The 16962-nt window shown below is 40.9% G+C and overlaps 1 protein-coding gene across 1 annotated transcript in view; it reads left to right on the forward strand.

Annotated features, from left to right (window-relative positions):
- The first annotated feature begins 6 nt into the window (after window positions 1-6).
- Window positions 7-16962, forward strand: part of BCAT1 (branched chain amino acid transaminase 1) — a 63317-nt gene continuing 46361 nt past the window's right edge. The window contains exon 1 of the mRNA XM_003202509.3: window positions 7-78. Coding sequence (XP_003202557.1) covers window positions 73-78 — 6 coding nt within the window. The 5' untranslated portion in view covers window positions 7-72. The remainder of the gene's footprint in view (window positions 79-16962) is intronic.

The raw sequence follows: 16962 nt of genomic DNA on the forward strand, positions 1-16962 counted from the left end.
AGCTCGTGTGGGGATCGGGCGGCGCGCGGTCCGCATCGCATCGCGCGGGGAGCGGCGCCGTTCGGCAGCACCATGAAGGTAAGCGGGACCGCTTCTCCGCGATCCCTTCATCCGTCCTGCGGGAGATACGGAGTGGCAGAGGGACTTTCCTCGGCGAACAAAGGAAGCGGTGGTTCACGTTTCTGACGCTCTGATGTTGCTTTGCGGAGGAGAATTCTGTCCCCGAGATTTATCGTTTGAGACTCGGAGGCAGGATGCGATGTGGTTCGCTTTCCATGCTGCTTCATTGCAGGCAGCGTACGTGGAAAAGAAATAATGAGTAAGGAGAGGGGGAGGGAGAGCGTATCATTCCCTCCGGGGGATTTCTTACATTTTATTTGTACCGTAGGACTCTTTATGACTGAAAATAAGAGAACCATCAAGGGCATGATCTGCCGGCAGGCACTGCGCCTTCTTATGCCCACGAGGTCTTTATAGGTCTCGGGTCTGCCCTGGTACTAGAACAGACCGCGGGTAAAACCCACTGACGTGTTCAGAGGTTTTGAGTAATTTCGGGGACGGCTTCAGATAACGGAAGAGCTGTTGGGAGTGAATGCTAACGTGAGAGATGAGAATCTGTGGGAACTCTTCTTTTACAGTCATGCTTATATTCTGCTTAGCGAGGCTGATCTGAGGATTAAATGGAAGCCTTGCTTGTCAAGGCAAACGGCATGCAGATGGCAGGGTGCTTCCCACACCCAGGGAACATCACAGCTCCTTTACACCCTGTGGGGCAGCTTCGCAAACGAAAGTCCTTGGGTTTTGAAGAAGGTCTATGCTGGGCTGCCTGTGAACTTCACAGCTGCAGTCTACTCCCACAGTTAGCAGGTGAGGAGAACAAGACTGGCTTATTTGCTGTCCTTGGTTAGCTCTAACAGATGGAATGTGGGTACAACAGGTATGCGACTAGCAGGGATCTCCAGCTCCGTTTTGCTGCTGCTGACAAGCGTTACTCTCATCCCACCCAAGGGCTTGCTAGCGTTGCTCTTCCATGGGTGGGCCTGACAGTGATGCAATGCTCCAACAACGGCAGGTCTGGAGCAGGTGAGTTCTTTGAAGGAGCCTGAGAAGCCCTGATGAGTCCCAGCTCATCTCTGCAATTGGAGAGAGTGGTGGACCAGTGGTAGCAGAAAAGTGATCTGGAACTGCTCAGGGAAAACTCCCAAGTAGCTTCCCCCTGCCAGAATGTGCGGGGCCAGAATACAAGCCTGCCAAAGAGTGAGACATGTCACATTTTATACCTCTTACGTTGTTGTACTTGCTGTGTGTTGAGGAAAGAGGGCTTGATCTTGGTTTCTTGGGGCATTATCCAGCACCTGACAGTAATGTTTTGGCATGCCCATGCAAAAAACAAGTAGCAAACAAGCCATAGACCTGCTTGCTTTTTCACAGCAGTGCTAACTGTGCTATGTATTTTTACTGTGGAAAATACAGTGTGAAGCAACAGCCGCAACAGAAAAAGATCTGTACAGTCCATCACTCTCAAGTTGTGTAGCCTTGGGCAAGTCAGCTCTGTCTGAGCCCTTTACCCTTTATTTGCCTCATCTGTTCAGACTGCAAGCTCTTCAGGGCTATGGCTGTCAGTGTGTATTTGTAAAGCATGCATCAAAGGTGCAGAAAATTACCATTTGATTATCAGTATGTTCTTGAAAAAGAAAAATGAAAAAACCTAACCCAGTACATTTATAAAGGTACCAGTAAACAACAGCATTATTACAACTGCTAATCCCTTCACCTCCTTATTTATCATTTCCTGTTTTTAGTCCCATCCATTCCTTTCTCCATTTCTACCCTTAACTCTCTCTTTCAGTCCTGCTTGAAGGAATGTTATGTATAAGAAATGAATTCTGCTGATGGTTTCTGCAGCTCTGCCTTGTCCACCTATTGCACTGATTGTTGCTGACAGGCCTAGTTCTTCTAGCACTGTGCAATCCAGTGGATGCTCTGATTTTTTCCATAGAAACTGAGTGTTGAAATCTGCTACAAAGTCACATGCAAAACAGAAGATTACAAAATTAGAGGACAGCTTTAACACAGTTGTTATCTTGCTAAACTGTGGGTGAGTAGTAGGTTTGAAGCAAGGACCATTACTGCTGAAGATAGAATGAAGGAATTAAAGGGTTAGCTCTGTTTACAGAATTTGCACAATTTGCCTTCGTAGGCCATCCTCCTGGGAACTGGTATCTTCATGTCACCACAGTGACATACTGTGCACCTTACAATGCTAGATAGTCTCATAGAACCATAGAATGATTTAAGTTGGATGGGCCCTTAAAGACCATTCAGTTTCAACCCCCTGCCATGAGCAGGGCTGCCAACCACTAGACCAGGCTATCAAGAGACCCATCCAACCTGGCCTTTAATGCATCCAGGGATGGGACATCCATAGCCTTTCTGGGCAACCTGTTTCAGTTCCTCACCACCCTCACAGTGAAGAGTTTCCCACTAACATCTAATCTAAATCTCACCTCTTTCTTAAAACCATTCCCGCTTGTCCTGTCACTGTCTGCCATTGTAAAAAGTTGGTCTCCATCTTACTCCTAAGCTCCCTGTAAGTAGTAGAAGGCCGCCACAAAGTGTCCTTAAAGCCTTCTCCAGACTGAACAAACCCAGCTCCTTCAGCCATTCTTCACAGGAGAGGTGCTCCAGCCCCCTGATCTTTGCATCCTCCCCAGGACCTGCTCCAGCAACTCTACGGCTTTCTTGTGCTGAATGCCCCAGGCCTGAATGCAGTACTCCAGATGAGGCCTCATGAGAACAGAGCAGCCAGCAACAATCACCTCCCTCTCCCTGCTGGTCACCCCTCTTTTGATGCAGCCTAGGACACAGTTGGCTTTCTGTGATGCAGGTTTGCACTGCTGGCTCATGTCTAACTTTTTGACCACCAGGACCCCCAAGTCTTTCTTCTCAGGGCTGCCTCAATGAGTTTTTTTCCTAGTCTATACACATAGATGGGATTGTAGCAACCCAAGTGCAATACCTTGCACTTGGTCTTTTTGAACCTCCCTAGGTTCTCCTGGGTTCACTTCTCAAGCTTGTCCATGTCCCTTTGGATGTCATCCCTTCCTTCTTTGGTAAAAAAAATAAAATAAATTATATGTATATATTTAGTCCACATGTGAGCCACACACAGGCCACGAGCCAGCCACATGCAAGCCATGCACTAAGCATTCAAGCCACTCCATACTGATTGTGACATCTGATAATAAATCACGGGTTCTCAACTGTCTCGATGGCTGTGATGCAGAGATTAAATGTGTGACCTTTTCCTTAAATGTCTAAATTCTGGCGATACTTAGGCATAAATCAAAGTAGTGCGTGACCATAATTTGTTAGTCACTGATACGCCTGCAATTTGATATCTCCACATTTTACATTGCGATTAAATGAATGGGTGGTCCCATTTACCTTGGAAACAATTTTATTACTTTATGACTTTGTCCATTAAAGGGGCAGGTAGTGTTACCTCATAGAAAAGAGCACCTGTTGTAGAATGACAATTAGCAAACATTACCATATGCTCCTGCAAATGAAAATCCAGTGTTATGCTTATGGAAAGGTATTTAATGTTGCCCATTGGTGTGTACTAAACAATCCAAAGGAGTTAGTTTCAATTGTTTAATTCATGTTGCCTTTAACACAATCAAGAAGTTTTACCTATGTGCTTTTTGTACATCTTGGCCCATAGTTTATTATTGTTTCTACAAATTAATGTCATAATGCCCTACAAGAGAGTTGCTCATTTACTTTTCTTCCCTTGAGGACTGAAGTTTGATCCAAGTTTTATTTTGGAATATACCCCATGCATTAATGAAGTGCACCATGTGACTTCTTGTAGGTACACAGCTACTGCTTATTCAGTTTCCTTGGTAGAGCATTTCAAACACTTTGATAAAAGCGCTCACTGTAAGCGCAGAAGATAGACTGCTTTTTCTGGCTTATGAGTGAGGTTTAATTCCATCAGGTGCTAATGTTCACTGAGATCAGGGCCGCACAATCCATGTATGCTTGTTTAATTATTAGGTTGTTGTCTTACAGGTCATCTCTTCTGTAATAAAGACTTGAATTTGTGTTATCCTTACAGAGAATTACCTTTTTTAGACTTTGATGTTGAAGGGCTGAGAAAACTGAACTTCTTCTGTCAGAAGAAGAGACTTTGGGAAGACCTAACAGCTGCCTGAAAGGGAAGTAAAGAGATGGAGCTGGGCTCAGCAATGATACATGGCAGGAGAACAAGCAACTACAGCTTAAACTGAAACAAAAGAGACTCGGGATAGAAAATACTTTGCCCATAATGAGAGTCAAACAGTAGAATGGGTTGCCAAGAAAAACTGTGGTCTCCATCCTTGGGTCTCTCAAAACCCAGCTGGCTAAAGTCCTGAGAAGGCTCTTGTGAGCTCAGAGCAGAGTCAACTCTGGGAGTGTTGGACTAGAGACCTCTACAATCAGATCTTGCCGTGATCTTGGGCTCTGGAAGGAGTTCCTCAGTAGAAAAGCTTACCAACTAAGAGATATGTATTTTTTAATCTAGTCTTAGTCTTTCACACAGTAGTTCAGGTCAGTACATGTTCTCCAGGGCTCTGCTTGTTAGCCTTTTCACAGTTTACAGTGAACTCTGCACATAGATGGTCTTGAAAGTCACCAATATAGACAGATATTTTTTCAACAGGTCATTTCTTTAACATATCAACACAGTAGTAATAATTTGTTCTTCTATAATGCTTCTGTTGTCTTCACAAGATTGCTACCTTATTTCGACCTTTTTTCCCCCCCATGGATCTTATTAGTTTAATTAGCATTTTAAGACCTGTGGTACAATTGATAAGTACGCCCAGAAGTGTGCCTGCCACTGAGACAGGGAAGAGGAATGTAGCTCTCTCTTATATTCCTAACACCTTTCCTCAAATTACTGTGATTTTTTTCCTCCATCAACTTTCAGTAGCCAAGGTGGTACTTTTTCATATAAGCAGAATAAATTCTGTTTTTGCTAGATGCTTTCTTATTGCAGTGATTCTATAAAGAAGAATCATTGTAGGAAATGGCCGTAAGAAGGGAAGAAGTATGACAGAGCTTCCAAGAAAGTTGGTACTAATGTTACGGGAATAGCTAAGAAATTCAAGGTCTTCCTCTTACTGCTGATTGATTGATTGATTGCTGCTGGCTTTTTAAATGTAACTTCTTGTTGAAAATAAAATATTGACCAAATTATATGAAGCACCTAAAAGATTAAGAGACCTTGGATTCTTCAGAGTATGAAATTTAAACTATTGGATCTTAAATATAATACATAAATATGCCATATAAAACTGCATTCTTTTACAACAAAATAATTAATTCACAAGGCTTTATAAAACTGCCCATCATTATACAATATATAGAAAATTGCATGAAGTTCACTTGAAATTAGCAGCAATAGTATAATTCCTGTTGAAGTGTGGAGTTTCTCACCCAATTCAAAGCAGTAAAACAATAGCTTTAGTCAAAAGCCAGTCTTTCTGAATACAGCCCTATGCTGTGGCATTAAACTTGGAGAACAAAACCAAAAAAAAAACCCTTAAAACTGCTAAAAAGTATTGCCTGAAGCATAGTGGTGAAAGGAATACTGTGGTTGTGTAATATTGTGAGTGTAATGTGAGCCAAGCTTACTTCTTCCATAGAATGCAGCAGTTGCCGCAGAGGGCGTTACAGCACACAGTGACTGCACAGGCCTGATTTCTGCCACAGCTGTACAGATCCATGCAGACAGAAAAAAAAATAACGTTGTATTCACGTGCTTATATATTAGAGACACTTATGTGTCACGTACATAGCATTTGCTTTCTAAGCATGGAGATATGCTAGTTACCTATTTACATGTACATGGGAACTAAATTGCAGACTACCGTAAACTGGATTAACTGTCTTTAGAAACAGCAGCACAGTTTGGGAGACAAGCGGAAGTAATTTTTCCATCCTAGGAAGTCTCTTGTTTTTGTAACTGTAAGGGAAGTCTGTTCTGTTGCTCAGCTGTATTGGGTTCGGTTCAACTCTTCTTTCCGTATCTTCCTAACTTTTTTTCTGAATCTGTGTTTTTTCTAAATCTCATCCTGTGCTGTGGCCCAGTCCCTGGCCGTATCTTAGTTCTCAGCATTTCACAGGGCTCTGTTGAATACAAAGCCAACTTCTGCAGTCTGTGCCTTTTTCGTATTAACAAGTGTCTGTGCCAGTAGATGATTTGAACGTTTATAGGTTGATGCTCTTCTTGAACCCAGAAACAGCTCAGTAACATCAGCGTTCATTTCTGCTTCTCCAGTGAAGTGAAAATGCTGCATTTACAATTGTTTCCTTTCAGTTCTTCTTTTAAGTGGTTCTCACACAACCAGTGATGTTTTCCTCTTGTCAGTTGGCCAAAATACTTATTGTGAAAGATGCATGAAATTAATGTTCTGTTCTGCCATTCCTAAGTGAGTTGGATTCCAGCAGGACAAATCAGACCCCATTTGAAAGTGTTTTAAGATACCTCTTAGTTTCATAAATTTAGAAGTAATGGAGACATTCCAAGTCAAGAGCACTGATATTCATGTAGGTTGGACAAAATTCTTGGTTCCTGGAGTTGTTATAATAAGTCATTTATCAATTTATAGCATGGGAAGTTGATTGTTGATAGAGATGTTGAATCATAAGAGGACAAGCCTAAAATAACTGCAATAAAAAGAATAGGTCTTCTTACCTTTGAAATATTAAGAAATGGAACTAGTATTAAAGTTATTTTTTCTAATAGAAGCTTTATCACTCTTAACTTGTGATGACCATGCCATAGGTTTGGCAAAGGGCTGGTTGTTTTGTGTTCCTAATGTGAGCTTAATGCTGACACCTCTACAAATACCTCATCTGTGACCAGACTGTTTCAAGGACACTTTTAATGTGCTGAGTGTTATTTTGTTCTTGAGTTTCTCTGGGCACAATCCAGTTTGCTCCGGGCACTGTTGAAAAATAATAAGTGATTTCAGATGAAGTACTTGTTCAGAGGGTGTTTAGAAAGGACATGTAGGGTAACCTTATTGCTAAAGCATGACAGCTAGAATTTTGGAGTGCTATGAAGCGTGATTCTTTCATATCTTTGAGTTGTTACACAGAGGAATATGCACTAAACGGGTGGAGTATCTGACTTTTCTCTAGTCGAGAAGATTTTTACTTCTTTTGAGCTGACATCATCAATGAAATCATCTTCTTGTGGCTTTTTTATGTTGTTCATTTTGTTTTTTTCCACATTCAAGCAGTACTGTAGTTTTGCCTTTTATGGATTGTCATAATCTTCTGTATGACAATTTACACTTGCTTAATGTGGTGGGCTAGACTTACTGCCTCTTACTGAACTCAGAGACTGTAGAACAAGAGAAGTTCTGAGCATATTCTGAGCTGGGTGGCTATCGTGCAAACACGCATTCCTACTCTGCAGGTTGTTGTTGATTTGAATAAGAAAGCAAACATCAGCATAGATACTGTCTTTAAGCATGCTCCCAGGACTTCTCTGCAGGTTAACTCTGTTCCTAGTGCCCTTCATGCAAAGAGAAAGGCTTCAACTTTCTTTCCATTTTGTTTTGTCCCTGTTAATTGAAAATTTAGTCAGTGTTTGAACACATAGCAAAGGACAATCACAAAGATATAACCTGGGCTTTGTTAATAGCCAAGGAGAGATCTCCCATTCCTACAAACCAGTTATGCTCTGTTTAAAACCCAGCTGTGCTAGTAGAGACAGGATGTCAGCAGCCACTACCTGTGTGCTCTCATGCAAGAAGCATTAGCTTCAAGTGAGGAGTGTGCAGCCAAAACCACATCAATAACTTCTGCTTGTTCTTCCCTGGGAAGAGCTGCAGTGGATGTGATGGGTATGTCTGCTTAAGGAAGAGGAGCTGTAGATTCAGTTCCTGGGGAGCTGTGCACGCCCTGTGCCGTCATCTGTCAGCCTCCCCAGGAATTCTCTGAAGCAATTGCCAGCACGTGTTGAGGTGTGCCAACAGGGCAAGCTATGTCTAAGTTTTCTACCTGTATAAGAGAGAGATTTCCTTCATTTAAGCGTTCTGGCTATGAAACCACTATTCATTTGTTAGACTGCGTCTTTTACCTGGAACAAACTTAGAATAATTGCAGGCATTGTGGAGACTAGCCCACCATCAGAATTCAAGAAAAAGCACAGTATTAGCAACACTTTAAGCCAAAGTCTGCTGGATTTCTCTTTTTCTGTTTTTTGGGGGTTGTGAGGTTTAGCTTTCATTGTGCATCTCACATACCTCAATCCACTGCAAGCTTTGAAAGTTCAATCCAGGGTCTTCCTGCAGCGTGTGGCAGCCTTCTAGACAGAGCAGAGATGTAGGTGTTTGCAGCTCTGCCTGCAAGCCCAAACCAGGGTCTGTGCTCAGCTATTTCAAAAGACCACTCAGGTGCCTAAGGAGGCAGATTATTAACAAATTCTCCTCTGACTAGATGTGTGGTTTTGAACTTATTCAGATCCCAGGTAAGATAGCTGCTGCTATGCTTTATCAGCTTCATCTGCTGGACACATAACAGCTAAACAAACTGCTTGGGGAGCAAGGAATGGGCAACAACTGCACCACAAGGTTAATGCAGTTCAGAAATCATGCTTCTCATGCTTTTGCACCGGTGGTATTCGATACTCGGTGATGAATTAAATAGGCTGTGCAAAGTTATCAGGGCAAGATGTGATATCAAGCCAGCATATGTCTGCCCTTTACAGACCAGCAACCACATGCACTGTTGCATAACATTTTATTGTGCTTAGAGTTACTCGAAAGCCAGCTGCATAAGTTACTGGTTTATTATTTCTAGTGGGAGTGTATGCAGGATTTAAAAAGTTGCTCCAAGAGTTTTGTTTGTTTGTTTGTTTTTTAATTATTTCCCCAGAGCTTCTGTTTTCAGTGTGGTATTCATCATTGCTCAGTGTCTTACATAAACCTTTATTCCAGTGCAAAATGGACTTAAATGGGACACGGTCTAAGCACTCAGAGAATAGCTACAAATGACCCTTATACAGGCCAGCGATTCAGGCCAGACCCTGTATTTCTTTTGGTTCCTCAGTAGTTATAAGCAAGCCTGGAAAAACAGGATCGTGACCTTAAGAACAGGATTTCATCTGCTGGATTTTTCTTTAATCATGTCAGTTCTCATATTGGAATTCATTGCTGTATCTGCTGTGTTGTTTTCTTTTTTCTTTTTCTTTTTTTTTTCTTATTGTTTTTTTTTTGGTCACTTGTTTGTTTTTCCACCCTTACAGTCTACAATGATTTATTTTCAAGTCGCAGAAGCTTTGGTCTCCCCCACTAAATTATCTGCTTCCAGTTCTGTACCCTCAGTAGCTCTTCAGACAATGAATTTGTTTGTTTCCTCTGTGAATGCATTCATCTTATTCACATTATCGTTTGGTAATTACATCAAGCCAGTTGCTCTGGTAATCAGCTGCAAGATCTATGTGTATTTTCTACCATCAGAGAACTCATAAGTAAATTTTAAGCTCTATTTCATGCATCTTTAAATCACAGCTGTACTTGACCTTTACAGCTGTACCAGTATACAAAATATGGGCAGTACAATTTATGCTGGATCCCTGAGGAAAATAAGCAGAATAAATTTCATTGTGCTTAGGCTCATCTTTGCTAGTATAACAGTGATATTAATATATCCCACAGATCTGATCAGTATTACTATTAAATCTTATGATGCTAATTTAATACCTGGTGGTGTGGGAAGTTGATCAAAGGAGAATACTAGAGAAAAGGTAATGAACACAAGTTTCTTCATGGTTAACAGCAAAGCTCTTCGAATGTGGCAGCGAAGAATATAAGGTAGCATTTATGCTCTTTCCTGTTGACAGTGTGATTTAAAAGATCTCCTATCAATGAGAACAGGGCCTGAACACTATAAAACCGTGATGACTGAGGATTTTTTGTTTTGTTTGAGCAGTAACCGTATCACATAGCCATAAGATGCTATCTGTTTAGAAAACAGATGAATTAATTTATAGGCCAAAAAGATCCAGCTGGCTGCTTTAATACGCTTTTCTCTATGCCATTCTAGCAAACAATGCACTCGTTAAAAACCTAATTAATGCTAGAGCAGGCAAACAAACCAACAAAAGAGGCACTTAGCGGCACTGTTCATAGGAGTTAGAGATGGAAGAGATCCATTAGGTCATCTGCCTATTCTCATAACAGGAGAATAGGGCTGTTTTCTGCAGTCAGAAGAGGGTAGTGAACTGAGCAAGGGGTGAGGAGACAGGAGGAGGAAATGGTCCTGAAGACCGACAGCACCAGGAGGGTCACAGGAAGGAAAACCAGCAAGGATGGGATGGGCTTAGAAAACAAGGTTAAAGCAGATTGCATTTGGAGGTTATTTGCAAAGAGGATTTCTTTAGAGTGCTTACCTGTTTCTGTAAAGAAAGTAGGATTGTGTGGTTGTGCAGGACATGTATCAGGATAGCACTAACCACTAAAAAGGGCCACTGAACACAGATGTACAGCAGCTTTGTGTTCTGTATTGAATTGTGTTGATGGTAGGCTTTCCGTACTTTCCAAACAGGAATGATCACTCCGTGTTGCATAATTTCCAGCTCATTTTGTTAATTTTCTGAAGTACCTGGTAATTTTATCCCGAAGATTAATAGATCCCTACTCAGGTTCTGCTATCTAATCTGTGAGTTAATAGACTATATTAATTTACAAGTTATTTTGTATTTCTGTGGATCTCTTTTCTCTCCACTAGCCTTCTTGATAAACCAGTTTGTCAAGCGTGCATTTTTTTGGAGTTGCAGAAATAGTTCTCCTTCACCTTGGGTAGTCTTCCTGCCTTTCAGGTGAACAGATGCAAACTTTCTTGTACAATGAACTGGGCATTACTGAGCTCATCCAAATATTAATTTAAGCACTGAGTCAAAGTACTGGCATTCTCTCCTAGACAGGTTTCTCCCTAAAGTGCTGACAGCAGTGACTCTACATTGGCAACATACTCTTCCTTTTATTTAATCTCCTGACACCAAATTAATCTGCTTTTAGAATTGTGACATAGCTAGTAATGTTACTAAATATGACTCTTGGACAGATTATCCAAATATTTCCATTGTTTTCTGGTCTCTGTTTTTAGGTTTTTCTAGCCAATAAGTTGTGTTCAAACAATTTCAATTATTTTATTTAAACATAATAAAAACAGTGGCACTTGTTTTGAGAGAAACACATTTCAGTTTATTTAAGCTACTTAAAATACTTTCTATTAAAGCAAACAAACTACTCAAGCCAGAAGATAAGAGCCTGCACAGTCTTTTGGAGTACTTTAATGATAATCTATTTAAATTCAACCTTAATTTATATAGTGCAGCTGTCTTGATTAATTAAAAAAAAAAAAGAGTTCTTGTGTGTTCTAAGTTCTGATACTCTCACACTAATGCAAAATCATAAAGATCATCATTAAATTGTGTGGAAGCTTTATTCTTCTGCTCTACTGGATGCCTCGTATCCAATGTTATTACATTGTGTTACCAACATTAGTGCCAGTTCAAGGAGTAGCATTGAAAGCAGGCATGGTGAGGTGACAACACTCAGCTAACAAGACATCAATGCAGATATGTCAGGTAAGAGTAGTCCTTTTCCATTTCTTTACTTGGAAGTGCAGAAAGCAACGCAAACAAGAATTCTTGGTGAACTAAGTAAAAAGCTAAGCACTGAAATTGCCCATGCTGAATTGTCTGGTTTTTCGTTTGGTTGGATTTTGGTGTTTGTTTGTTTGATTGTTTGTTTGTTTTCTTATTTTTTTGCTTTCCCTTGATGCTGATCTGTGTATACATTGAGGCATATCAATGGAGCTGCTCTGGGATTTGTGCTGTGTTCTGTGAATACATTATTGAAGACTGTCAAGCCAAGAATGCTCCAACCTAAGATACCTCAAAGATAGCTGTTTGGCTTCATAAATGGTTAGAAATACAAGTTAAGAATTAGTCTTCTTGCTCCTTCTGACTTGTTGATTTTGAAAAGTGTAAATTTAAAAGAAGTTGTGAGAAAAAGCTTCTCTATGGTACTGTGTAGTAAGACATGCTGACAAGTTAATGACTCAGAACCTACATGGTGATACTGGCGTAGTAACACATACCTGTATGTGCATGTTTATGTACATACATAAGACATAAAGACACTTAAAAATATTTTTATATTGTGCAGCTGTCCTATGAGAGCTGAGGTAAACAGGCCTGGCTGTTAGATTCCATGAATGAGCTTCCCCAAGCTCTGGAAGTCTTTAATCGTGGTCATTAAGTAAATATCTTTTTAGTTGGTATTAAAAATGGTATTATGTGACTCAGTCCTACAGTAGTATCCAGAATTTCTCTCTATCTGACAGTGAGTGGATCTTATTTTTAGAGCTGTGAGCATCGTTAATGTTGTTTGTTGTTGTTTTTGGGTTTTTTCCCTGCAAATTCATCTTCTGTGTGTTGTGGCTGCCAAATCATGTTAGCATTTTCTGGGGGTAGATGAAAACTGTTTTAAAGACACAGAGACTCACTGTATGACTGTAGCAGTACACAGAATGTGTGTCATGTCTGTGTGTTGGACTCTTTTACATCTGGAACAGAAGGAAAACTCCAATGTTTATGGCTCTGAATGCAGGAGTACCTGTCATCAGATACTTGATTTGGCTTCCCTTAGGCAGTACTATACTATAAGATGTGTATTAAATTTATTGATCTACTAGATTTCTGGAATCTGATAAGTATTTTAATTTCGCTGTTCTCACTGTGTACATCAGAGCATGAAAGATTTCTTAGACAATTAATAACCAGAAGCAAGCAAAGAGAAAAGCAGTCAGACAATGTTTTGGCTTGGAGAAATGTCTCAGAAAGGTCTTTATTGACAACTGTTTTTCATATGACATTTGACTGAGAAGAATTTTCTTTTCCATCTTCACTGGGGCCTGATGACTGTACAGGACATTCTTGCTTCTCAGTTTCCCTGCATGGAGGAGATGGGGTCACCTTTGCAGAAGGAACTGGACACAACTGCAGCTGTGTATCTCTGACTTATTTGCTTCTTTGTGTTCTTGCCTTCCATGATGAGGCAAGAACTGCCAACAAATGACTACCTCCAGTTCCTTCCTAGGCAGCAGCATGTTCAATTTCTGGTGTTCCTGTCCCTGGCACACGCTTCCATTTTTGTAATTCTGGAGGAAGACTATTAGCTCTGAGAACACTGCCAAAGACAGAAATGAACAATGATGAAGATTGGCAACGCATGAGCTCAGTGGGGAGGTGGAACCAAAAAGATGATGAAGGAGTTTGTGAAACTGCAGGTCTTGAGCTGTTTGGAAAAGCTGCCAGTAACAATTTCGTAGCTGAAAATGTGAACTATAGAAATTACATGCAATATAATTATTTGCTCCTGCCTTGAAAGGTTTCTCATCATTTTCAGTTCTTATTTCATAAGTGAGAACTAGCCTATGGGATAATGGGGTAGCTAAATCCTAAGAACAACAGTTCGACAGAATCACAGTTTTTAGGGTAAGTGATCCTAAATGGGAATGTTGTCATTGGTTCTACCACTGGGTCTCAAAAGCCACCTAGTGTGAGGGCGTAGGAGGAACTTGGACTCACGTGGTCTGGTTCTAGGAGTGTTTAGGCAGAATGTCCTTTCAGCTAGAGGTTTGGTGACCTGACTGCATAAAAAAAGTGGATTCTCAGATGAAGAAGCCATGAGCAGCAGGACGACACCATAAAAGATGAGCATAAGTAGAGACGTGGAAAAATAGTGAAAGCTGAATTAGTGAAATAGTGAAGTTGATTGCAAATCAGTATTTTGGTTACAGGGTCTCATACCTGTAACAGCCGGGAGGCATTGATTGGAACATCCTAATACTAAAAGATATTGGAAACTCTTATGTCTGACACAGTCTGAGGACCAAATGCAGGGAGTGAATATTTGGGTTTGGAGACGATCTAACAGGTGAAAACTTTTAAGTTTGAAAAGTGGTGATAAGTCCTTTGCGTGCCTATAATCATAATATAATAATGCCTATAATGCCTATAATCATAGAACTATGCAATGGCTTGTACTGGAAAGGACTGCTAAGATCATCCAGTTCAAACTCCCTACCATGGGCAGGGCTGCCATCCACCAGTTCAGGTTGCCCAGGGCCCCATCCAACCTGGTCTTGAGCACCTCCGGGGATGGGACATCCACAGCTTCGCTGAGCAGCCTGTGCCAGGGTCTCACCACCCTCTGAGTAAAAAATTTCTTCCCAACATCCAACCTAAATTTCCCTTTTTTTAGTTTAAAAGAACAGCTACATATGCCATGAAGAAAATGTTGCTAGCTGTGTTCAGCTCTACAACTTTATGTGACACCTTAGGAAGTACCTTCATCCTTGTGTAATGCCTTGATACTTCGGGCTGACACAGGTTTTACAGAGCTGAGTCACTTTTGAGGAGACATTGACCCAGTGGTTTAAATGTATCTTTAGGATAACAGTTTTAAATCTCCCATGCAGTTTTAAATCTACCATGCTATTAAACACAGGGCAAATTTATGCTTGGCACATCTCTCTTGGCAATGTTGGCACTAAACCAGGGAGCAATTTTCTCTATTGTATTTAACAACATGCTTCATATTTAAAAGCCATGCATGGAGACATTAAAATATGACTCCATCTATTAGAAAGCAATTGTGGTATGCCTTTCTACTACTGTGGGATTAACTTAATATAATCTCAGTGTGGTTAACAAAGGCAATTAGCTACTTGCTTTAAATGTAAGTTAAATCTGTGAAACAGAATGACTTAATGGAGAACGGGATTGGCCCCGTGGCACGTGCTCAAAAAATGAGCTGTTGACTTCATTGAGTTCAGTGAGAACTGTGAACTAAATGGCACCTTAATGGGTGAGCCCCTAAAGACCATCCCCATAGGCAATCCACAGTTGAAATTCACCTACAAGCTTTGTATATTTTTAAAGATGAAAGAGAAGATGAAAGTTTGTCCTTATCCTGCTGGCAGTTGTAATAAGCAGAGCCTCCATTCTGATTCACTGCAGTGCAAATAAAATTCAGTTGGCTTAATTAGTTCTATCTTAGTAATAAGTACCATCTTAATAGTTTGATTTCCTTCTATGATAAGGTCACCTGCTTAATGGATTAAGGGAAGGCTGTAATGTCCATGCATCCTTCTTGACAAATCTTGACAGCTAGAAGAGCTCATGAACAAGCTCACACTCTGCTGGGTGATCAGCTGGCTGAATGGCAGAGCTCAGAGGATTGTAGTGAATGGGACCGCATCTGCTTGGTGGTGGTTCACCAAGATGTTCTAGAGCCAGTCCTGTTCAGCATTTTTATCGGTGATCTGGATGCACAAATGGAGTGCATTCTCAGCAAGTTGGATGATGACACTGATCTGGGAGGTGCTGTTGAATTCCTGGAGGAACAAGAGGGTATTTCTTGAAATTAATAGTTGATATTTTGTTGGTATTTATTTGTGTATCCCTATAGATAAGAATCTAGAGCTTGGTTCTTACAGAAGATCATTAAATTGATATTAGAACCATTGCTTCTACTTTTTTTTAAGAGATAAAATTCAATCTGAGATTTCACCATTAAAATAAGTGAATGAATGACTAAAAGAACATGATAACTAAAAAGGTTTCTTATTAAAACATTTAATTTCCAGAGCCATTAAATAAATAAAAACCTGACAAAAGAGAAGGTTTATTACTCAAACATCTTTTCAGAACTATTTATGACCTCTCAACTTATGAACCCTGTAAATGGTGCTGCTGTTCCTGTTGTCTGCACTGGGTTCTGTGCTAGGGTGCCCATCATCTTCATGTGCCCTATGAGAGCTGCAGGTGCAATTTGGGCAGTATGGGACTGCCCATAAGGTGACAGCCAGTGTTGCTGTTGCAAGGGATGAGGTAAGGAGAGGCAGGGCTCAAGGAGCCTGCAGCTTTGGTGCTTGTGGGTGCCAGGAGGTCCCTGCTGCAGTGGGCCGGTTGTAAAACTGGATACTGTGTAAGATGGAGGAGCACAAAATGGCACCCCAGGTCTGGCTGCTGCTTGGTGGAAGCAGGGAAGCAGAGTGTGGCACTTTATCCTCTTCGCTGCTGCAGCAGGGTATGGCAGGATTGGAACAGTGCTGGATTGGGTGGTGGCTTCCTTATGATGCTTGAGTGCTGCTGTCTCTGTGCCTTCTTCCTTTGCCACTGCCAGCAGGCTTTTCTCTTGCCCAGTAGCTGCTCTCTGCATGGACTGAGTACCTGGTCTGCTCCTCAAGTGGCTGTCCTTCCAATCTCCCTGCAGGGCAGGGGCAACCACCTCTGATCTCTTCAGGGCTACTCTTTGCGTGCCATGTTCAAGTGGTTGAGGATTACCTCTTATGAAGCATGGGAGATAGTAGAAAAGTAACAAAATGTGAAGGAGAAGAGTTAGTTGCTATCAATTTGGGACTAAAAGACAGCAAGATCTAGGAACTAAGACTTTTCTGAAGACCAACTTGTGTATTAAAAAGGTCTGTCCGTCAGTTTAATCCTACAGCTTAGGCTGACTAAAACGAGATATGTTGCAAATATATTGTAATAAGTAAGCTCCTAAGATCCCAATTTATCTTTCTGTTCCATGCATTCAAACTTGAGTATAACTCAAACCTGTTTTATTCATGTTTCTACTACTAAATGCTACCTCTAAAATACTTGAAAACAACCAGAGAAAGAAATAAAGATCAAAACATTTACTGTCATCCTCATCTTCTCTATTACCAAGGCTTATTTTATTGCAGCCCCGCTCTTTCCACCGTAATACTGTGGGTAGGTTTATGAGTGGAGCAACTAAATGTACCCTCCTGTGAGCAGCAAATATTTTTTCCTTGCCAGAGATTCAGAAATGGAGATGTTTTGCAGTCACATTGTGT

Source organism: Meleagris gallopavo, chromosome 1 (assembly GCF_000146605.3).
Source record: "Meleagris gallopavo isolate NT-WF06-2002-E0010 breed Aviagen turkey brand Nicholas breeding stock chromosome 1, Turkey_5.1, whole genome shotgun sequence".
In the NCBI taxonomy this organism is placed as follows: Eukaryota; Metazoa; Chordata; class Aves; order Galliformes; family Phasianidae; genus Meleagris; species Meleagris gallopavo.